Here is a 24,589-nt window from a genome sequence, read left to right as displayed (position 1 = left end):
TGGTATACTAATCGTCCGTTCCTTTTACGTTCTTCTAGAAGTGTCAGCTGTCCTGCAGCTCCGGAGGAGACGGGTGGGCGAGCGCCTGGCTGCAGCTGCAGAGGAGATATTTGGGGTTTTAGAGAAAACTGTCACAGAATACGAGGAGGACGCCTGCCGCTCGGACCTGCAGATAGACCGCCAACGCCGACAGCTGGACGCCTTTCAGAGACAGAAGAGAGAGTTAAAAAGTGAAGGTATGTAAGTTATTATATTATTTTCTGAAAATCTATATGATTTTTAAGAATCCCATCATATAATTTCGAGGACAGCAACACCCAGGAGTTGGCTGCAACCGCAGTTCTCTTGAGAGTTAAGACTTGGTTGGAGTTAAACCTGCACTATGGAACTTTTTCATGAAGAAATATCACTTAAGCTACATTACGGAGATGGACAGAGTTTGACTGAATAGGATAAACTCCTCAGGTGTGAAACACAGTTAGTTAACCTTTTCACTGCCACACTACAGAAGGTTAACCCTTTACTATCACACGGTAACCCTCGGTAGTGTGATAGTAAAGGGTTAACCTTCTGTAGTGTGGCAGTGAAAGGGTTAACACATTCATGGCCAGCTTTTCATTACAAGGTTTCACTGTGCGTGAGGTTGTTTGTAGAGCTAAATCTATATTTTATATTATTGCTATGTGTCCATTGTCATTGTCAATTGACAGTATACATCATACCTTGACTGGGTGGATGGCTATGAGAACAAGGCCCGATCAAGCTGAAATTGACGTCAAATCGCTCTTACCTGTCGCCGGTTGGATTCCAAAAAGAATTTCCCAGTTATTGATCGCCATCTGGTAGATCGATATGTCCATTGGCTGATGCTATATTCCTTTACTGCATACTGAATTCGGCGTCGCAATAAGTATTCCAGGCGATCGGTTGAAGCCATAGCTTCAGGCTAACAGAAAAGTTAACCCGGAATGAAAAGAAAGTGACACCCCGTCTGCAACAAGGATTACTGCATTCTCGAGACATCGCCACTACCAGGATCTGGCCGGTACTGCACTTTCCAAGTCCCAATAGGCATTTTACAGCCAACATACAGCTCTGTGACAACATCCGGGATATTAGAATGGAATAAAAACAAAAACAAGCTTAACACGTATACGTGGTTGGCCTTCAGCGGTCGGCTCCGAAACACGTATATATACGTGGTTGGCCAGGAATGTGTTAACACTTTGGTCACCAGGCTTATATTCTTAAAGGGGAACTATCTTATAAATGGCCTTTTTCAGTGTTTAGCATTGTTTCCTAGCTATGTGGACTTATATTAATATGATCTATGTCTCTAATTCTCATATTGGCACATTCTTCCAATTCTCCTCTCACAATATTCACCCTCACTGAACTGAGTCATCTGAAAATGTGATGATCTGTGATGTCAGAGAGACTCAGCTGCATGATAATGTGGCAGATGCCACCAGGCCACACAGTGGTTTAGGAGCCCAGCCTCAAAACGGCTCGAGATCTTGAGGTAGAAAAATGCTGTTTTTGAGGACTTGATTAGAAATACAAAACAATGAATTAAAAAAATATATAATTACAGAGGTGTTTCATAAACTCAAAGGAATGGTGTAAAAGTGCCCAAATAGTGAAAGAAATAGTAAAATAGTTCCCCTTTAATATACCATCCTCCGCCAGCTCTATTTGTCTATGGGGATGTTTACCTTCTTTGCAGGGCTATAACTTTTTAAATTGTATTGCTAAATTGACATTACTATGGCCCATTCAACGTCAAGTATCTATTGTTCAGGGTGTAGCAACGTTATACTTTTTCATTCACATATTCATACTAAAATACGGTCTAAAGTATAAGTATGTTTTTATCGTTTTCTGCAGCTTTCTCCAGAACGTGATTTATAGCCCCAAATGCATTATATTGATGATCAAATACAGTTTGATAGGAATCTGCGCGAGATAAAAAATTTCAAATGGACGTGCTTCTAGAAGTTACTACTGATCATCTGATGTTGACCGGATGGGGGGGGGGGTCGTTTATAATTCCGTGGCCAACGTTAGATGATTCATCTAGTGTGGGTGATATGATCATTAGAGCAGTTAGTATCGAACACGTTAAAAAATAACGCTGAATCTTACCGTAGCTTCCTCATAGCGTTGGGCGATGAGGAACAGAAATATTCCTATTAGGGGATGTAGAAATATGTGATCCATTTCCAGGTTGTATAATAGTATATACGTCCAAATCATGTTGTTTATCGAGTTATTAGTAACGGATTGCTATCCGTTGTGTCTAGCTCGAGTCCTGGGACTATTACCGAGTGATCGGACCGAATTGGAATGAGCACCAGCTTCCATTTCCTGTTTCCGCGATCCGCCGATTGGCCACCAGATGGCGCTCTTGAACCGTTGGAGAGTTGAGAGGGGATCAACAGTAGATCTCAGTCTCCGGGGGAGAAATATGATTTCGATCACAGATTTTTGAAATATTGATATCAAAGACGTGGTACGGCGTCTTTGGCAGAATGAGCATGGCAGGGAATGACGTGGTACGGCGTTTTTGGCGACCATAGTGGTAACCTGCTGTTGTGTGGCAGTGAAAGGGTTAACCTTCTGTGTATTGTCGCAGTGAAAGGGTTAACCATTTGGTAGCACGGCAGTGAAAGGGTTAAGGACATTCATTATTGTTTATTGTATCATTTTCTTTTCTTTCTTTTTTGTAAATTTTTTTAATTTACCTTTTTTTTTTAAATAAAATGAAACATATGCACCAACAACACTCCCACCCTCCTCCATCCCACCACCCCTCCAGTTCAACTGCCCTCCCCTCCCAAGATTATTGTATTAAAAATGTCTGTCCAGTAGCTGGTGAGAGCCGTAGAGGACCAGAACATGTGTATCAAGTCTGCAACATTCACTGTTGTTGATCAGTCCACTGGGTCCTGAACTGAAACTAGGGGGGTCACCACCAGGAACCTGAGGATTAAATTATGAATATTAGGGTTATGAATCAATTATCAAACCATGCTCAATGCCTCATGATTTCTGTCTGTTCAATCCCATTCAATAAATTGTGATTTTAATATATATATATATTTTACACTATTTCCCTTCATAGTAGAACATGGTGTAAAGGGGTTTATTTTCTTCCATCCCAACAGAACGCCAGCAGGCTGCTGGATGCAAAGAGGAGGTTTCTCCGGAGCAGGATGAGAGGAGCCCCGGTCTGGGCCAGGAGGACCCAGATCCCTCACAGATCAAAGAGGAAGAGGAGGAGGAGAACTGGGCTGGCCAGAATGACATCATGAAGGTCACGGTACTTCCTATGTGCGCCGAATTCCTCCACGGTCAAGGTGGCCTTCTTTCCTCCCATCCCTACCCGACCCGAGGTGCACAGAACCGGCTGGGAGACCCGACCCGAGGGGCACAGAACCAGCCGGGAGACCCTCTCCCCGGCACTTCAGCGGAAGAGATGGAGACCGACGGAGAGGGCTGTGGAGCATCGGAACCAACCAGCGACTGTCGGAATAATTCAGACCCGTCTGACACAGAGAATGAAGACGCGGGGAGAAAATGTGATTGGACGGAGAGCGGAGATCCTCAGTTAGGCACAACAAAACACATATTGAAAAAACAAATGTTTGGCATCAGCTCAAAGTGTAAGAAACCCGCAGAACCGTCCCATCAGAAATCGGTTGCAGTGAGTATCGGCTCTTCCTATTGCTGTAAACTGTGTGGAAAGTCTTTCTCTTACAAAGGTTTCTTGATCAATCACGTACAGAGACATGAAACGGGTGCAGATCTCTGTGGGGTATGTGGGCACTCTTTAGAAGCTGGAACCGATCTGATGTCTCATCTCCAGACCCACTCGGAAGAGACGGAGGTTTGCCACATTTGCGGGAAGCAGTTCGGCACCATCAACGCTTTGGAGAAGCACGTAGGCGCTCACACCGGAGACATGCCGTACAAATGTCTCATCTGTGGTAAGGGATTCGACCACAGTGGACATCTGAAAACCCACATGAGGACCCACACAGGGGAGAAACCATTTGTCTGCAGCGTGTGCGGCAAAGCCTACACTCAAAACGGAAACCTGATGGCGCACATGCGAGCCCACACGGGAGAGAAACCGTACACCTGCAGCTTCTGTGGCAAAGCGTTCCACCGTAACGGTCTCCTTCAAACTCACCTGAGGATTCACACCGGCGTCAAGCCGTACACCTGCGTTTTCTGCGGCAAAGGGTTCACTGACAATAGGAATTTGAAAAGACACAGTATGGCTCACACGGGCGAGCAGCCGTACAGCTGCAGCCTCTGTGGGAAAGGTTTCAAGCAGAATCAACATCTGAAGTATCACATGGCAAACCACACGGGGGAGAAGCCCTTCAAGTGTGAGGTCTGTAACAAAGGGTTTGTCCTCGAGAACGATTTGAGGCGTCACGTCAAGACGCACTTGGAAAAGAGGCCTGTTGTTGGACAGAGCAGTGCTGTAGTAGATAAAGATTCACCGGGTACAGAATCCTGAGAAACCATGAAACACATGAAAAACATACCAACACTAGAATTATTACTTTATAGTTGACTTGATTGGTCCTGCCCGCTACAATGTAATAATGAAATTGGAATTATCACAAGGTTGCAAACCCTGCCCACCTTCTACTTCATACAAGCTAGTGAAGGTAATGTATCTGATTTTCATCATGTAACCAATGTTGAAAATGTACGGCAGTTTTCCAGTGATATTAAAATACAAATAAAAAATCTTTTGTTTCTTTATCAAGAAATAATATTTTTTGCTTTCTTGAATTAATGTCCAATTGATTTAAAATAAATATTAGTTACAGTTGGGGTTTGCAAGTAGTAGATCAATAGGATTACAGTAATGTCATTACAAAATATATGGTATGGGAACTGTAGTCTATTAAAACTTATCACAGGTACTTTTCAGTTATGGCCGGGCTACTACTAGCCTACTAGGGCTGGGTCATTGAGTTTCAATTGTGATTTTGTCTTCCCATGATCATGAAAACAAGATAATCAAGATAAGAGTGAGAGTGGTGGTCAACATTCCTAAATAACGTGTAGAAACCAGATGGAATGGCGTCAATAACTATAATAATTATTTGGGATAATTACCTGGCAAGAGATTCTGAGTAGTTGTAGAGCAACCCTTTAGTAAATAACTGACTCACTAGTGTAAAGCCATTGTTAAACCGTTTGGCTCGAACACGATATGTTTGTATACAGCAAATCAGCAATACCAACTGGGTCACGTGACTAAGTTGCCCCCTACCTGCGTGAGCTGCTGCACTAAAAAAGTACGACAGGGCTCTATGGAGAAACCATGACACTCCCCTGACTAAAAGTAGTTTCAAACAAAAACGGCTGGATGTCATTTTGCCAAATTAGCATGGCTGTGAGTGTGAGTCTTTCACCTTTTAGATTTCTAGCTTTGGCATGGATTGATTGTTTAGAATGCTAGCATGGCTAACAAATGCAAATATATTGTAGTCTGCCCCGTTGTTCTGACCAGGATTACGTTACGTTCCTTTTGCCCTGTCGAGTCTGACGTAAACGAGAAACGTGTCCATAATATTACAGTTATAATATAAGATCTCTTTTAGAGCTTTTAGAAAGGTGTGGAACAAAAGTGTTGTTTTTTTCCACCAAGAAATTATTGATTAATGAATTTATCATTTTAAAAGTCTTTGCGGGTCCAAAATGAATGTTGTTGTTTACATGTTGCGTGCATGTATTGCCTCCCTACTTCCCATTCCCCCACGTGGAATGCACCTGATTGGATAAATGACGTTCTGATTCTCTAGTTTGAATTCTAGTTGTCTATCTATAGCACCTTTAGCCAAACTACACATTTCTTCTGAGTGTAGCTTTTCTGTAGTTCAACTCCTTCCTGTGGGAAGTCATTGGTAGCTTGCAAAACTGCTTTCAAAGTAGCTTCCCCCACCCTGCCCAACACCACGTGAACTTAACTAAATTTTTTGTAACCAAAGATAACCATCTCTGATTTTACATATCTGATTTCCAAGCAAGGCATTGGAATACACTGAGGTTGTAGAACGTGCATCGGCTATCCATTTTATTTATTTATCTTTTTTCTTTTTAAACTGTCAACATACACAGACAATATCAAAAGAACACATCAAAATAAAGCACATACCCATGAAACGGAAAATAGCAAAAACCAGTGACGCAAACAAAATGTAATGTAAAATAATAACATTAGATAGAAATAAAGGGATCATCCCTATGTTCCCCGGGTCCTATGTAGGCCGGGTGCGCGTGCGTCCTGCGTTCCCCGATTGATTGATTAATTGATTGAACATTTTATTAATTTTTATTATTTTATTAATGGCCGCCTTGTTTCGAACTGGTTAAGCTTAGGCCCTCTTTCGAAGTTGGTTAAGGTTAGAGTTTGGAATCAGGGCTGGTGGTCTGACTATCTATCGCTACCGGGGAACATAGGACCCGGGGAACATAGACATGCTCCCGAAATAAAGATGCGCATATGTAATAAAACATTTTTAAACTATTGCATGCATTCATTGTTTTGATGATTTTTTTTTGTTTTGTGAGGTAGAAATCGTTCTGTCAATGTCACTTTGTTTGTATGTATTGTATACATTTCTCTGCGCCGCCGCAGTAGTTGCAGGTAGGTAGGTATTTATTTAGACAACATACAGTTATACTTCGTATGGCATCGCTCCCGCTCTGAGCCTTACGAGATACTCCATATCGCCTGTGATACCTAATGTATCTCCCACGAACAAAACACATGCACCCCACCTGTATGGGGCCCCGCCCCTTATGGTGGTACCACCCATATAATCATGACTCTGGTCATGACACACCCTTCCTCTATTTTCGTCCCAGCGCACTGGATGCTATGCACTATGCGAACTAGTGGAAATGAAAAGATTAAGGAAGATTAATAATGTTGAGGGCTTACCGGAGGATTGTGTTTCCCTGGATTCTCCGGAGCTTGTTTTGACGACGCAGACCTGTGCTGGTGGTTCCTCGGCTGACGGCGACGGACCGAGGAGCAGCGTGCAAGGTTTGGCTATCGGGTCGGCTTGTACAAAGGTGAGGTCTGTGTCGGTAGGCGTCGATGTCGGTGTTGGTCGTGCTGTGGAGTATGTTTCGGCACCAGGGCCGGGGCGGCTTGGCGATCGTTCCACTGTAGTGGGCGATGTCTTGGCGATCCTGGAACATGCTGTTGACGCTAATGCTACTGCTACTGCTAATGCTACTGCTGCTTCTTCTGCTAACACTGATGTTGACGCTGGAATGTCTAATAATCCCCGCCGCGGGATTCCGCTTTTCCCTCCTCTTGCCACCTTCATTGATGAAGGTCAGTCGGTGGTGGGTGTGGGGGGGTTCGCTGAGCTCTATTTACCTTTTTTGCGGGTGAAGGGGCTGACGACGGGGTGCAGCCCGGGGGTACCTTGGCTAAGTAGCCAGGTAGCTTCTTTGTTGTGCCCAGGCGGGGATGAACGACGTTCCGCCCGGCCGTTGCTTGATAGCATGTCGGCTCGGAGGGTGGCAGTATGGACGGATGAGTGGTATACTGCTGCAGGATGGCATTTAGCGGCGGCCAGTGTTGTGGCTCAGCTGGCTACTTTCCTATCCAAGATGGCGTCGGGTTGTAGGTCTTTGAGTCCAACCGACACTATGAACGTGATTCATGTTTGTGGTGTTATAGAGATCTTGACTCAGTCGCAAGCTATAACTGCGGGGAGGATTCGGATGCTATCGACTTTGGTTGTTAGGCATCTTTGGTTGGAGCAGTCTCCTCTTGGGGAAGAGGATAGGTTTTCTCTCCTCACGACTCCTTTTTCCACAGATAGTCTTTTTGGGCGTTCTGTGGAGGCGCAGGCGGTTTTTGATTCGGGTCCTACACCGCCTCACGCTGTGCAGCCAGGGGTGGGAGCACGGTCTCGTCAACGACTGTGGCGAGATCCTCGACAGGCGGCCATGTTTCCCCCGCCAGTGGTGCCCTGGTTGGAGAATCGACAGGGTTTCGCAAGGCCGACAGTCTTGGCGGCCGAGGGATCGGCCATTTTTGGTGATTTCGGGGTTGGTAAACCACCCCGTCGTCATTTTGCCGCGAGCAGCCCGCTCCCCGTTCGGTCCCCTCTCTGGTATCCCCAGAAACGCGGCTTTGAGCGTTCTCCTTTGGCTGCGGGCCGCGAACCTTCTTTGAAGCGTATGCGGCCCCATTCTTCGCTTCTCATGGAGACAGGGGCTGACACCCAGTTGATGGCTGAGCCTGGGTCTGTCCGTGAGAATGTTCCGTCGTCGCGTGGTTCCTACACCGCAGGTTGTGGGTGGGTGGAACCTGGTGTTGCAGCTGCCACTAGCTTCAGTGGTCAGCAGGGGGACTCGGTGCCTCTTCTGTTGAATGCTCAGCAGGGGTTACCCCGGCTTCGCCCTCGCCAGGCGGGGTATCGCGCTGTTGCCTCCCACTCCCGTCAAACCGGCAGTGGTCTGCAAAGGAGAGGCTGGCGTGATTTGAGTGGTAGTAATATCACTGCAGGGCTTCGGCGTGTAGGAGCCCATGGGGTCCTCAGGCCTTGCGTGTCTGGCTGCGGAACGGCTCCTCAGCGTGTGCTGGAGGGGTGTTCAGGGGGTGAGTGTGTGTCCACAAGTTTGATGACCGCTCCTCCCGTATCAAACCGGCCCTTTCTGTCGGGGTCCCCCCTTGGGTGCTTTGCACGACGGGGGGGACCGGGCCAATTATCTGCTGTTCCTTGCGGCCCAGCGTCAGTTGACGGCGGGGGCGCTGTGGGATTATATTCACATATGGCGACGGGAATGTCCCTTGAATCGGTGGATGAGGGGAACGTTAGAGGCGGGGCTGGTTTTGCAGTTTGCGCGGCCCCATCCTCCGTTCTCAGGTTTGGTGCCGACCCTGTTGTCAGGGTCGGGCGCAGTGACAGCCCTGGCCGCCGAGATTCGATCTCTGTTGGCGAAGCAGGCCGTCGTTGTGGTCCCGAGAGAGGACGCAATGTCAGGCGTCTACTCCCGTTATTTTCTGGTGCCCAAGAAAACTGGGGGGGTCAGACCTATACTGAATCTGTCCATGTTCAATCGGTTGATTGTAGTGAGACCATTCAGGATGTTGACCGTCCGACTCCTTCTGCTTGCTGTCAGGAGGGGGGACTGGTTCACCTCCATAGACCTGAAGGATGCGTATTTTCACATACCCATTTTCCCTCCTCACAGGAAGTTCCTACGGTTCCTGTTTCAGGGCGTGGCGTACGAGTACCACAGAATGCCGTTCGGTTATTCTCTGGCTCCCCGCACATTCACCAAGTGCGTGGCGGCTGCTCTGGGGCCTTTACGTCGTCGGGGGATACGAGTTTTGTTCTATCTCGACGACATTCTGCTCCTCAGCCGTTCAGAGGAGGTTGCCAGGTCTCATACTCGACTGGTGGTGGAATTCCTCACCAGCCTGGGTTTTGCTGTGAATTGGAAGAAGAGTACCCCTCTTCCCAGTCAACAGGTGGAGTACTTGGGCTTGACATTGAGGTCGAAGCCCATGCTTGCGACCCTCTCGGAGCAGCGTCGGGGGGATCTCCGTCACGCGCTCGGGGGTTTCCGTCTGGGAGGGACGGTTACGGCGCTGCAGGTGATGCGTCTGCTGGGCCTTATGTCGGCGGCCCACGCGGTGGTTCCTCTTGGCCTCCTCTTTATGAGGCGGATACAGAGGTGGTTTCTCTCTTTGGGAATAGATCCGGTGTGGGGCAAAGGGAGACGGTTGACGGTTCCTTTGTCAATATGGGGGGATCTCGCCCACTGGGGGAGGCTGGGTATCCTCTCCGCTGGGGTCCCCATGGGCAGCAGAGGCTCCCACGTCACGGTTTTCACCGACGCCTCTCTCACGGGTTGGGGAGGGGCGTTTCGGACCCACGCAGTGGGGGGCAGCTGGACGGGTCATGCCGACCCAGCTGTCCTGCATATCAATGTGTTGGAGTTGAAGGCGGTCCTCCTGGTCCTCAAACGGCTCGGCCACCTGGTGGTAGGCCAGCATGTTTTGATCAGGACAGACAATGTGACGGCGGCGGCGTATATCAACAGGCAGGGTGGGACTCGTTCCGCCCGCCTGCTCCGGGTGGCGCGCGAACTGTTGCTATGGGCATCCCGCAGGCTGCGCAGTCTGCGGGCGCTCCACGTTCCTGGTACGGAAAATGTGGCGGCGGATATAATGTCTCGGGGCGGTCCTCGTCACGACGAGTGGGAACTCCGCCCCGACATAGTCAGACAGATCTGGGATCGGTTCGGGGAGGCCTCGGTAGATCTGTTTGCGTGCCGACGTTCTCACAAGTGCCCCTTGTGGTTCTCGCTCAGTCGAGCGGATCATCCCCCCTTGGGGGTGGATGCCTTCTCGACCTTTCCATGGCCGCCCGGTCTTCTGTACGCCTTCCCTCCTGTACAGCTGTTGAGTCAGCTGTTGGAGCGGATACGGAGGGAGCGCAGGACGGTGATCCTGGTCGCACCGGACCGGGGCACGTCAGTGTGGTTCCCGGTCTTAATCCAGCTTCTGGTCGCTCCTCCTTGGGTCGTTCCGTGGTCAGCGACGGCCCTCTCGCAGCACAACGGAGTGCTTGTCCAGCCTCCGGTGTTGGGTCAACGCCTGGTGGTGTGGCTGGTGGGAGGGTGAGTCTGGAGAGGATGGATCCCGCAGTGGTTGATACCATCCGGTGTGCGCATGCTCCCTCCACTGTCGCGGTTTACGCGGGCAGGTGGCGTGCGTTCCAAGAATGGTGTAAGGGGGGGGGCTGGGACCCAGTCTCCTGCCCCCTGGATGCTGTTCTGGGTTATCTCCAGTCTCTCCTTGATAGTCTGTCGGCTTCGACAGTGAGGGTATATGCAGCAGCTATATCCTCCTATCATGAGGGATTTGAGGGGAATGTCTTGTTCAGCCACCCTCTTGTGAGGCGTTTCCTGCTTGGCGCTCGACGCGTTAAGCCGGTGCAACGCTCCTTGGCTCCGACTTGGGATCTTCAATTGGTCCTCGGTCGGTTGTCCTTGGCCCCGTTTGAGCCGCTCGAGCAGGCGCCGTTGGGACAGCTGTCTTTCAAGACCGCGTTCCTACTGGCTGTCACTTCCGCTAAACGCGTGGGTGAGCTCTGTGCTCTCTCGGTACGTCCAGAGTGCCTGTCTTTTCGGACCGATTGCGGTGCCACTCTGCGACCTAATCCTGCTTTCGTGCCTAAGAATATCCGGAGTTCCTTCCGCTCCCGGGATATTGTGGTTCAGGCTTTTCGTCCTCCTCCTCACACTAGTGAGTTAGATGCGGGCCTTCACCTGTCATGTCCAGTCCGTGCTTTGGGGTTTTACCTCAGCCGTACTCAGGACTTCAGGGTTACCGATCAGCTTTTTGTCTGTTACGGTGGGGCTCGTGCTGGTAAGGCACTGTCGAAGCAGCGCCTGTCCCATTGGTTGTGCGAGGGTATTGCCCTCTGCTACACGTTGGCTGGGCAGGATCCCCCTGGGGGCGTCAGGGCGCACTCCACTCGTGGGGTGGCTGCCTCTGCCGCTCTCCTGGGTGGGGCCTCGGTGGAGGACATCTGTGCTGCAGCTTCATGGTCCTCACCGGGCCCCTTTGTAAGGTTTTACCTCATGGACATGACCGGGGGTTCTGTCTCCCAGGCGGTTCTGGGGTCTGTGGCCTTTCCTGCTTCCCGTCCTTTGGTCGGGTAGCGGGAGTGTATGGGTATGGGCCGCAGTGTGTTGAGTCACACGTGGTTCCGCCTGTACGGTGTGTTCAAGGGGTTCTAGTTCCCTCTTGTTCGCATTCAGGTGGAGTTGACTGCGCCCCCCCTTCGTTAGGAAGGATGGGGTGACAGGGCTCCCCGCACCCCTTGATGTGGGCTTACGGGTCCTCAGGGGGTACATCTGTCGGGTCTCGCACCCGCTCTTCCCCATTATCTCGTAAGGCTCAGAGCGGGAGCGATGCCATACGAAGTATAACGATAGGTTATGTAGATAACCTAGTTATATTAGTATAGGCTAAGCTCCCGCTCTGCGCGCCCTGAGTTCCCTCTTGAGGGATCTTTTCCTGGGACGGGTTTTTGGCGAGGAAGGGTGTGTCATGACCAGAGTCATGATTATATGGGTGGTACCACCATAAGGGGCGGGGCCCCATACAGGTGGGGTGCATGTGTTTTGTTCGTGGGAGATACATTAGGTATCACAGGCGATATGGAGTATCTCGTAAGGCTCAGAGCGGGAGCTTAGCCTATACTAATATAACTAGGTTATCTACATAACCTATCGATCACGTGAGTATTTGCTTTGTCAGGGATAGAAACGAAAAGCCGAGACTTATTTCCATCCTTGTCCCTGGCCTGGAGTCAAGGATGCTTGATTCATACACACGCAACTCATTACAGTAATATTTCACAATCATTACATTTGATAGTAATAATGGCACGATTGATTGATTGATTGAAAACTTTATTAACATATTTCAGAATGGGGGTCCCCCATTTTTAATTCATCAGGACATAATGACATACATGACATACAGATAGACAGTACTGCCATGGCCATAGCCAGCTATGAGGTCACCGAGGTCCGGACCTCGGTAACTATTTGCGCGTGGGCTGTTTGGTCAACGACCGGCCCATTTGGTACTGACTGACACTAGGCCGGCCCAATAATCACATCTCTTACTAAGCCCCTCCCCCACTAGGCTGGGAACAGCGGCCCATTATGCGTGCTGTGGCCCAATCACATCTCTTAATAAGCCCCCCCCTCTCTCACCTGTTTCTCGTGTGAGAAGAACAGATGCGGAAACAGGAAAAATGGAGAAACAACAAACGTAAAGGGGGTGCGGAGAAATTGCCGGCGGAAAAAATCAGAAAACTAGAGGTGGATGCTGAAAAATATAATAAAATCACAGACATGTTTGCTGCTTCAACGTCGTCATCCACAATGATACTAGTGCAGGTGCAGCAACAAGTTCAACACAGCCTCAGGTAGCCAGCCAGGCAGGAGGGACGGTGAGCTGGAGGAGGAACCTGAGGTAGTTTGTGTGTGCCATCTCTGCCATGGTGATGTCGATAATAATATTAATTATAACGTTATTTGGTCAGCATCGCGTTGGCTAAAATAAGCCCACGTTACTGTGAGTGACCGTCACATCTAAGCTGATCAGCACTACTAATGAGACGCTGCCCCCTAGTGGCCGGCTGTAACAAACAAGCACACCATTGATTTAATTGCCATATAAATCACACATAGGCCTACAAAGATCTAACTATTACTCCTCTCTGAGCATGAATATAAAACAAACGGGTGATAACTGTGTAAAGCTTATGCAATATTCATCATTGATATTTGGATACTTGAAATCTGTATGAACTGAGTAGTTAGTACCAAATGAATGAATGAAGTTGGAATAAAAATAAAATGGAAAAGCTCCATGCATTAATTGAATAAACAACTATTTGCTCATTACCAGTATGGTATTGTTTAAATTGTACAGCTTTTTGCACATCTTTGTCAGGGAATTCCAACAATTCTGGACATGAATGTACCAGTTCATTGTAATCATCTCTCTCTCCTTAATGTCTAGTCAAGCCAGAAATGGACCTCCCTAATTTCTAAACCCTGGCTGGGTGGCCTATAGCTTATTCCCAGCGGAAGAGTGCTCCCGAGTGCTTCCGCGTTTTCCCTGATTGGCTGCGACACGCCCCGCGGCAGCCGCAGAGCGGAGCGGCAGAGCTTGCGGCATTATGTAGCCGTAATCCCAGATGTTTTTCATTCGACGCTTAGCTCAACTGGCAGCACTGCCTTGCTGTGGATCCTGCGGTCCGTTAGTGACAAGTTCGATTCCCTTCAAATTAATTTTTTTCTTTTTTTAACGTGCATTCTTTCGCCGGTTAAGTTTAGGCATGTTAACTTTAAGCATTGTTTCGGAGTTGGTTATGGTTAAGGTTAGGCATTGTTTCTGAGTTGGTTAAGGTTAGAATGGTTAAGTTTAGGCGCTGTTAAGGAGCTGGTTATGGTTAGAGTTTGTCTTAGAGAATGGCAATATTCTTTCGGAGTTGGTTATGGTTAAGGTTAGGCATGGTTAAGGTTAGGCATTGTTTCGGAGTTGGTTAAGGTTAGAAGGGTTAAGTTTAGGCGCTGTTAAGGAGCTGGTTAAGGTTAGAGTTTGTCTTAGAGAATGGCAATAGACAGCCTATTTCCGCGCTGCAGCGCGAGGCAATAGACAGCCTATTTCCGCGCTGCAGCTCTCTCGCGCTGCCGCGGTCACATGGGCGTCATGGCCAATCAGAGAAAACGCGGAAGCACGTGACGCACTCTTCTGCTGGGAATAAGCTACACGCGGCTGGGTGGTGTCCGACCGATTATAGTGGGCCGGTCTGGGCCAAAATAAATAAATGGACCTCCCTAATTTCTAAACCCTGGCTACAGTACTGCTAAAATCATTCATTAATACAAACATGCACATTTGTTGAGACATGTTTAACTAGCCTTCCTTGAGACATAAATTATGTATATTCCCGCTGCCGTGTTTAGCGCGGAGCACCGAGGGCGGGGGGCGTCTCTACATTTCGCAGCTCCAGTTCTGCAGACCCCTCTCTGATTAGTTGAACTCTATTTCTGCAGACCCCTCTCTGATTGGTTGAGCAAAGCCCCTCTCTGATTGGTTGAGTGAAGCCCCTCCAGACCCGGCGCCATGGGCGGGCATTGGGGGGCCTGGCCCGCCCACTGAGTCAGCTGTGCCCACCCTAAATTTTTTTTTTTTTTTTTTTTTTTTTGGTCAATCAAAGTCGACTATCCAAATGCTTACAGAACAAAGGATATGGAGAGGGCTTCAGCGTTCTTATTTTGTTTCAGGTAGGTGCTCTTTGGATTAAATCCGGGGTAGGATTCGCTTATATAAGAAAGGTTGAGATCCAAGGCAGCTCTACAGTTTTTAAAAAGCCTTTAATAAGTAGCTTACATTATTTAGAAAAATCTTTTAAAAGTCCAACATGTTTCGGCCTACATGGCCTTCTTCAGGGTGTCCAAATGCTTAGTCGGGGACAGCCCTAGTGGGCACTGATGTCAACAACAACACTACTGAAGCTATAGCACGGCACTCTGTGAGAATTCGTTTTCTACCATCAAGAACATCTTTACAGAACATCGCCTTAGTATGTGCTGTCACCCTTCCTCTTCACCCTCTACACCTCAGACTTCTGCCGCAACTCAAGCGGGTGTCACCTGCAGAAGTTCTCAGACGACTCCTCCATCGTAAGCTACATCACCGACGATGATGAGGAGGAGTACAGAGCCCTGGTGGAGAGCTTCGTGGGGTGGAGCGACAGCAACCACCTCCAACTCAACACCAGTAAGACCAAGGACCTGGTGGTGGACTTCCGGAGGGGCAAGAAGAGGCCCCCCCCGATTCCCATCTCCATCCGAGGGGTGGATGTGGAGATGGTGGACTCATACAAGTTCCTTGGGGTACACCTGGACAATAAACTGGACTGGTCGGATAACACAGAGGCCCTCTACAGGAAGGGACATAGCAGGCTGTTCTTCCTGAGGAGACTCCGGTCCTTCAATGTGTGCAACAGACTGCTGCAGTCTTTTTACCAGTCTGTTGTGGCCAGCATCCTCTTCTATGCTGTGGCATGCTGGGGAGGCTACATCAACTCAAGGGACACCAACAAGCTCAACAAGCTGGTGAGGAAGGCTAGCTCCGTGGTGGGAGTCGAGCTACCTAGACTTGAGGTGATGGCAGAGAGGGGGATGATAAGGAAGCTGGCTGCCATCATGGAGAACCCCTACCACCCCCTCTACGACGAGCTAGTCAAGATGAGAAGCTCGTTCAGCCACAGACTCATTCCCCCACGACACTCAACTAACCGCCTCGGACAGTCCTTCATACCAGCGGCCATCAGGCTCCACAACAGTGGGCAGCGACTAGCAGCCTCCAGGCTCCACAACAGGGGGCAGCGACAGCGACTGCTACCAGACATTGACCTGGGACTTATAGGAACCCAAGGAGGACAATCTACACTACCTTAGGCTTACTGCACCTTATGTGGACACTGTGATACTGTGAATAATGTATATTTCAGTGGATACCGTGATACTAGTCAGATAGTAAATTATATTGACCATATTGACCAAATTGTTTACACTGCCTGTGTTGTTTTTACTACCTGTACACTGTGTTGTTTTACTACCTGTACCCCCCCCCCTCCCCCCCATGCTGCTATGATGCCTGAATTTCCCCAAGGGGATCAATAAAGGAATATCTTATCTTCATCGACGCAAGGCCAATTTAATTCAGTTGGCATTTGAGAAGGACTTAACAAAAAAGTTCAGGAATGAGTGGAGGGGCAGTGTTTTAAGAAGATTTCACTCTGTCCCCAAACGCCGCTTGCCGCTCTACTAATGATGGTGAGTAGCCTGTGGAGGAATTTTGTTTGCTTTTTATGCACCTTATTTTTGTCAGTTCAGTTCAGTTTGTCAGTGAATTCAGAAGTGTTGAATAAATGGAGACTTTTCAAAGATATAGAATAGAATAGAATAGAAATGTATTATCCTGAGGGAAATTTGACACTCCAAATCACTCAACATTAAACATTTAGACAGAACAAGTCACGAATAAGAATAACAAAACAAATGGCCTAAGAATAGAATAAAATTAAATGGAATGAAAATAGAATAAAAGATACAGTAAATAAATACAGTAAAAATATACTGAAGTCTACAGTAGGTGTAATATTGCACAGTGCTGTTTAAAAAGTAAGAGTCCAGGAAGATGGTAACTGTCACTCTGTGCTCAGTGATGCAGTGAGGCACAGTGATGCATTGTATAGTCTGATGGCTGTCGGAATGAAGGACTTCCTGTGCTGTTCAGTGCTGCATTTAGGTAGTGTGAGCCTATAACAATACATGCTCCTCCTGTCAGCCAAGTCTGTGTATAGTGGGTGGGAGGGGTTTTCCCTGATGGCCTGGAGCTTAACAAGGCTCCTCCTCTCCGCCACCCTCGCTAGGGCGTCCAGCTACACCCTAACCACGCTACTGGCCTTCCTGACCATCTTATCCAGCCTGTCTGTGTCCCCTGCTCTCAGTCCGCTGCCCCAGCAGGTCTGTTATATATATCCGTTCAGTCTGTTTTTGTATAAGTGAATGTTCTTAAGATAGAGAAATTAGATTTTTCAATTGCCTCTCTGCTGTTTAGTTCAGCACCGTGGGCAGCGCCAAGCAAGCCACAGCGCCGTTGTCCCAGCTGAAACGTATAAAAGGGAACCTGTGTTGAAAAACCATTGTGCCCCCCCGAGAACATTTTATGCCCCCCCACTAATTTGTTTCTGCAGCCTGGTCTGAGCCCCTCTCTGATTGGTTGAGCGAAGCCCCTCTCTAAGGTACGCGAGGGAGGTGCGCGTAAGGTTATCGAGGTGCTCGCGCCAAGAAAAGAAAAAGATACCGCAAATGTAATGCCGCAAATATAATGTTATGTTATGTTCGATATATTGAAGTATATATTGAATGTATAATACATAAATATGGCAGCAAATCTTACAAGACGCGTCAGCAATGATGAGCGTTTTTCCTGTACTCCGCCATGTGAATCTAATCTGGATGCGTACCCTGAACTTGTGGTAGGCCTAATAAGACTTTCGTCTTGTTTACATCAGGGTCCCCCATTTTCAATTCATCGTCTTGTTTACATCAGGGTCCCCCATTTTCAATTCATGATAACATATATGACATACAGGTAGACAGATAGACAGTAGGCCTACTGCTACATCTAGACATTTATGACATACCAGATTTACAAATACAGTACTGTTTGTGATACAAAAAGAGTCCAGAAAAGAGAGGCTATACATTTGACGTAGAAACTGTACATTGGAGGAGGGTGGGTGGGGGGGGACTGTACATTGCTTCTTCTAAGTGTCTATGCTTTTTTTTGTCAGTATTTACTGGCTTTCAAAAAAAATCAATTCATGATAACATATATGACATACAGATAGACAGTACTGCTACATCTAGACATTTATGACATACCAGATTTACAAATACAGTACTGTTTGTGATACAAAAAGAGTCCAGAAAAGAGAGGCTATATATTTGACGTAGAAACTGTACATTGGAGGAGGTTGGGTGGGGGGGGACTGTACATTGCTTCTTCTAAGTGTCTATGCTTTTTTTTGTCAGTACTTACTGGCTTTAAAAAAAATAACATCTTGTTGCTTGTGTGTTGAAGGACTTTTTACCGAAGGGTTACACATATCATGTCTGCACGTACAGACGTGCGGTGAACCCATCCTGCGTTGACCATACCTCTTTTGAGGCCACTGTGCGAATGACTCACCAGTCTGAGGAGGAGATCCTGGTGTGGGCAAGGTCAATGCAGGAACAAGTTACAGGCTGAAAAAACCCTCAGCTCGGAACTAGGCAAAATCTGCATATGGCTCGCCGACAACAAACTATCATTACACATGGGCAAAACGGAGTCCATTCTCTTCGGTTCAAATAACAAACTCAGCAAGACCGACGGCTTCTCAGTTACAGTGGGTGACAATATTGTCACAAGGAAAGATGAAATTACCTACCTGGGTTCCATCCTAGAGGCTAATCTTTCCTGTGACAAAATGGCATCCAATGTAATAAAAAAAGTCAATCAACGAACTCGATTCTTGTACCGGATCTCCTCCCTGGTAAACAAGAATACCCTGAAGACTCTGGCAGGAGCACTCATTCAAGGGTACTACGACTATGCTTGCACCTCATGGTACCAAAGCACCTCAAAGACGCTAAAAACTAAATTACAAACATCTCAAAACAAACTGGTCAGACTACTGCTTGACCTTACTCCTAGAACCCACCTCACCCCTGCCCACTTTGACAACCTAGGATGGCTTAGAGTAGACGACAGAGTACAGCAACTTGCAATGGGCCTGGTCTACAAGATACACTACACGACCAAGGTACCCATGTACATGTCAAAATACTTCCCAAAGGTCAGTGAATACCACGATCACAACACCAGAGGGAGCTCCACAAATCATGTTAAACCCAGATTTGGCTCAAACAAGGGACTAAACACGTTTCGCAATTATGCCACATCAATGTGGAACGCCCTACCCAAAGCTGTAAAGGAATGTGAATCACTACCCACTTTCAAAAACACTCTCAAAAAACACCTACGGGAGACTGCAATTCGAAACTGGCTCCTGTAAATGTCCTAACACAACCCCCTCCAATGTACAGTAAATTACCAAGTATGGTCTTGTCAATATTCCAATGTACAGTTTTGTTTGTATAGTTGTACAGTGCCCCCCACCCACCCCTCCTACCCAACCCCCCCCCCCCCAATGTACAGTCCCCCCCACCCCCCCCACCTACCCAATCCAATGTACAGTTTCTACGCCAAATGTATATACTTTTTATATCACAAACAGTACTGTATTTGCAAATCTGGTATGTCATAAATGTATAGATGTAGCAGTACTGTCTATCTGTATGTCATGTATGTCATTATATGTTACGATGAATTGAAAATGGGGGACCCTGATGTAAACAAGACGAAAGTCTTTCTCTGGTCTGCATCCCCTTAACAATTGTATGTATTGAGCTGTACTGTACTGTACCCAGGCATGCGTTGTTCATGGCACGGGGTACCACTCAGTGGTACCTCACTGAGTATTAAAGATTTGAGCAGAAGCGCGTGCACGCACATGCACGCGCTCGCGAGAACGCGCTGCGCTCGGCTCGGATCGTTGTTTACCTGCGGCGCTACCTCGCATTATCATAACAATAGCCGCTATAGGCTGGTGTCTTCAACCAGTCTGGGACTCTTTGTTCAACCCCCCACCCACCACCACTCACCCCCGGACAACAACACACTCTGCAAACAGCAGCAACCCGGGACATTCCATATCTACATCACAAACTTCGGGACTGAGTAGATAATTAATTAATCTTCTCTTTATTTTTATTATTTATATTAAAACTGAATCAAACCATAAACAAGGTTGCCTGTTGGGATGTTAGATCCTAATGTGAAAAACTGATTTTATATGTCTGCACTTTATGTGCTCATTTTATGCCTGTCTTAATTCTGTTGTGAAGCACTTTGAGCTGCAGTTTCTGTATGAAAGGCTATACAAACAAAGTGTATTATTGTGCGCGAGGGAACATATGCGCATGCGCGCGGGGCCGCGCGTGCGTGTGCGCGCGCGCGTGCGCGCGGCGTCATTATCCTGCGTGGCGGCTCAGCCCATAATAACAACGCAACGCTGACTGTACCCATTCTGCAATCATTAATAAAGTTTTCAATCAATCAATCAATCAACGTTATGTGAATAAACCTATAACGTTACAATGTACAGTTTCTGACAGCTGGCTGTGTTGTGAAATGTGCATAACGTTATGAATAAACCGCGAAGTCACGCGAAATAACATTATACGTGAATCTGGTAGTACATTATGATAACATTACATCCGCCTTTTACCGTGTGACGAGCTAAACCAATCAGAGAGGGGCTTCGTTCAACCAATCAGAGAGGGGTCTGCAGAAATGGAGTTCAACCAATCAGAGGGGGGTCTGCAGAACTGGAGCTACGAAATGTAGAGACGCGACGCGGATGGCGGTGAGGGAAGAAGGAAAGATTGACAGATCCACCGTTATATACACGTCACTGCTTTGCGACACTCGGAGCACCAGTATCACCGTTAGCTCTGAGCCGGTTAGCCTCGGTCGTGATCTATTTCAAAACCAGATTGAGCGTCAAAACAACCTACTGGACTTCCTTATGAAACCAAAGACGAAGTTGCCAAGAGCAGGTTTGTTGTTTTAATCTAATTTGCGGAGGATTGTAGAGTTTAATTGTACTTTGTCCGTCCAGTAATGGCGACGGGACGGAGCAGGCCGAGTAGCAGCTGTGTTTACCGACATTGCAACGCTTTTATTCTACTCCATGTACACTGTGTTGTCTCTTCATATGAACAATACATGTATTGTTTAAAATAAATTACGTTAATTGTTTTCAACTAAAAAAGCGCCACATGTTTAGCTTCTTGTGCGTGGATCTGATTGTGGTTACATCCATGATGGGCCATACTTAGATTTTGCGGACATGGTCATGACAACCAATCGTAACTTTTGAGCCCAAGGCTGTTTGTCTCTCTCCTCAAGCCAGAGAGGGACATTAATACCAGAGCCATCCATCAAAAGCCAGAGAGGGACATTAATACCAGAACCATCCATCAAAAGCCAGGGTGGGACATTAATACCAGAGCCATCCATCAAAAGCCAGGCTGGGACTATTGTGAAAGAACCACACTCAACTGAGCTGTGAACTGTCGCTGTCATGTCTCGAGATAAAGCTGGGAATGAGGTTACTGTCATGATGTAGGCTTATGTTCTGGCCACCACTTACCCAGAACACGTCTGTAGAGTTGGTTATTTTAATATGAGCTATTTTCTTAAAAACATCTCACCCTATGTTGTCCGGTGAAAGTCCTTACAGATGGAACGTTTGGGACAATTGTCAACACCACCATGTCAGGACCCAGGAGCAACGTTGTAGCCTTGAAAATAAGTTAATTTAATTTCAAACTCTTATTTAAACTGGAAAAGCAACCGAGGTTTCCCCTCATTTACAGCCATGTTGAGTATACATACAGAAATGAGCATAAAAGCATATAAAATCACACAGCAATCATAACAATAAGATAACAAGACAAGGGTAGACAAAATCAAGGATAACTAATCAATTAAAACATGTACAACTTTACTGACTAAGGTTGGAGATCAAGGTATTACACTGCAAACCATTGCGATTTTCTGTCCAAGACCATCATGCAACTGTGAGTACCTTTGAAATTTCTCTGAGATACTTGTATAACGGAACGTTTCGCGTCGGACCAGCTCTTCAGAGTTAAAATATGGTGGTTTCCTATTGGGGAGCAAGGGACTGTGGATTCACTTGGCCAAACCTTGTTGGCGTGCATCAGTCACGAAAGGGGCTAGTTCAAGAAGTTAATTCCATGAGCTAGGGGCATCATAGTGAAATGCAGATTTATGCAAACTCTGGACCTTAAGGAATAAGGACGGCTTCCATATGTTCCAGAATACAATATCAATAATGATCCTGTATAAGGAGGTAGCTTACCAGTAAGGACCTTAAAAATTAACAAATACCAGTGTTCATGACACCTCACCCTTAGCTATGAACTTGGAACGGCTCATTAAAATTAGCTATAGTTAGTAGGGATTTATTTGACATGCCAAATGCAACAATAGTTTACCGTCCCTAAACATAACTAGAGTTGTTCCGATACCGATACCAGTATCGGAAATGCAGCCGATAGTGCCTAAAATGCTGGTATCGGTATCGGCGAGTACCCTCTAATGCTGCGCTCCGATACCACGTAATTTATCAACTACACTGTAAGGCTGAGCCCGAACGTTCGAACGTTCGTTCGTTACGCTGACATTCGGACTTTAATTAATAGGTTCGAACGTTCGGTGAAAAAAAAATAAAGGATGCGCACGGGGTTGAGGTGATGTGAATGCGAGGCGCTCGGCTCAAACAGTATGGTCTGCCGGGCTGCAGCGGGATACTATTTCTCAACCAGAGCTCTATTTTGATTGACAGGCGATTCTGCCAATTACGTCACACACCGCTTGCACCCGCTTCTGCTGTTACCACCAATCGGCAAGCGTTTATTCGTTTTTTACTTCAGGCAATGCCGCCATTGATCTGCTTGCGAGAAGCCTCAACAGACTTACCGTAGCTACCGGGGAGCCGTAGTTAGCTCCCCGCCGAGGAAGTAATCGGTAACAAGGTTTCCGTAGGTGAACCTGCAGAAGGATCATTAATGAATACCAATAGTTCCAAATACCTTTTTCGGCCACGGAGCGCGAGCTTCATGGCGGGAGGTGGTTGCGTTGGAAACAACAGCAGGCACACGCCTCGGCTCCTCAACAGACCCGTCCACCGTCTACCTCGGAACGGTGGTAGGGCGGACGGGCGGCAGGCGTGTTGGGAGCCCGTCCGACGGGTCTGTTGAGGAGCCGAGGCGTGCGCCTCTCCTCCCGGCTCCCCGTCGACCAAGAGTGAATACCTGTTATTGAACGTGTAACACTAACTATATAACGTTAATGCCACAAAACGAATGCCTTTGTTTATCTAGCCCCTTACGTGACTGCAAGGGCTATTGTTTATCATAAGTAGTAACTTTTGATGCAGTAGCTTGTTTATTTTCTTCTGAGTGCTTTGTTTAATTACATGTTTACATGAACAGCCACCACTGTAACGAACATGTTTTTCACCAATAGACTATGCAATGCCGCCCTCCGTAGGATCTATATTAATACAATAAAAAAAAAAAATATTATTTAAAAAAACGAGAAAAAAAATGTTATTTAAATTTTTTTTTTTTTTTTTTTTTTTAAACTAACGTTCGTTCGATAAACCCTGGCGAACTTTCGAACCCTAAAAACAGGGTTCGGGGACAGCCTTACAACACTGCGGTCTGTTGAGTGAGCATTATAAAACAAACGTGTGTTTAACCGACCGTGAAAAGTGTCAATGCTGTTTGTCATTTTAACAGCAGATACTTTCTTAAATGCCATCCTCCCGACAGAGCGGTGTTGACGGGAGCTCAGATGGGTTCGCTTGGTGGTGTTATTAGCATTGAACAGCTAACCGAAAGCTAGCGTTAACTAACGTTAAAGGTTTAGCCATAACGTTACCTTGGCTAAAGTTGGGGCTATTCATAATCCAGCAATAATGGCTGCAGACCTGCAAGCAAAGTACAGCAAGTTGGCAAAGGAGTATTCCAACGTAAATCACATTTTCACCAGTAACGTTAAGTCTTTCCATCTGCCGGTAGCTCATGCTACTAGCTCACGTTAGGGTGATTAACGTACACAATTAATGACATGTTGCGGACAGCCATATCGGTGACAATGTTTAGCTTTGAGTGCCAAATGATAAGAGTCTGAGGCGGAGTCTCAAAAGAGAATGTTGAATATTTATTGTGCACAAATCACAACAGAGCCTCTACTACTAACTGAACCGGAGCCTTCTGGTAGCAAGTGCAGCAACTAATAATGTCCGTGTGGATCATTGGAGTAGGGTATATCTGCAGTGCTGCAGCCCCACTCATTGATTAATGATACTAATACAAATCTATACAATCACCTGTTGTTGAATAAATACCATTACTTTCTAGTTATTACTAAAAAACAGTATATATAAAACAGTAGCCGTATAAAAAAAAAATTAAAAAAATATAATTTATATAATTTTATAATTTTTTTTTTTTTAATGTATGCACTGGTATCGGCCGATACCCAAAGCTTAGGTATCGGAATCGGATCGGAAAGGAAAAAATGGTATCGGAACATCTCTAAACATAACAAGCCTGATAGTCTAACTCTAACCCAACAATAACCTAGTTTAACTAACTCAACACTAACCTAGTTTAACTAACTCAACACTAATCTAGTTTAACTAACCCAACATTAACATTTACACAAAATTAACTCTGGCTACACACAGCTGCAGAGTGTACTCTAGCTACACAC

The 24,589-nt window shown here is 46.8% G+C and overlaps 1 protein-coding gene across 1 annotated transcript in view; it reads left to right on the top strand.

The window, feature by feature from the left end:
• Positions 1 to 4,748, top strand: part of LOC311235173 (uncharacterized protein) — a 28,455-nt gene extending 23,707 nt beyond the window's left edge. Inside the window, exons 2-3 of the mRNA XM_084322540.1 lie at positions 39 to 236; positions 3,168 to 4,748. Coding sequence (XP_084178666.1) covers positions 39 to 236; positions 3,168 to 4,531 — 1,562 coding nt within the window. The 3' untranslated portion in view covers positions 4,532 to 4,748. The remainder of the gene's footprint in view (positions 1 to 38; positions 237 to 3,167) is intronic.
• Positions 4,749 to 24,589: the final 19,841 nt, after the last annotated feature.

This window comes from Notolepis coatsorum (genome assembly GCF_963971535.1).
Source record: "Notolepis coatsorum genome assembly, chromosome: 10".
In the NCBI taxonomy this organism is placed as follows: domain Eukaryota; kingdom Metazoa; phylum Chordata; class Actinopteri; order Aulopiformes; family Paralepididae; genus Notolepis; species Notolepis coatsorum.
Note: the sequence above shows the minus strand (reverse complement) of the source record. Positions and strands in the feature narration are given on the sequence as shown.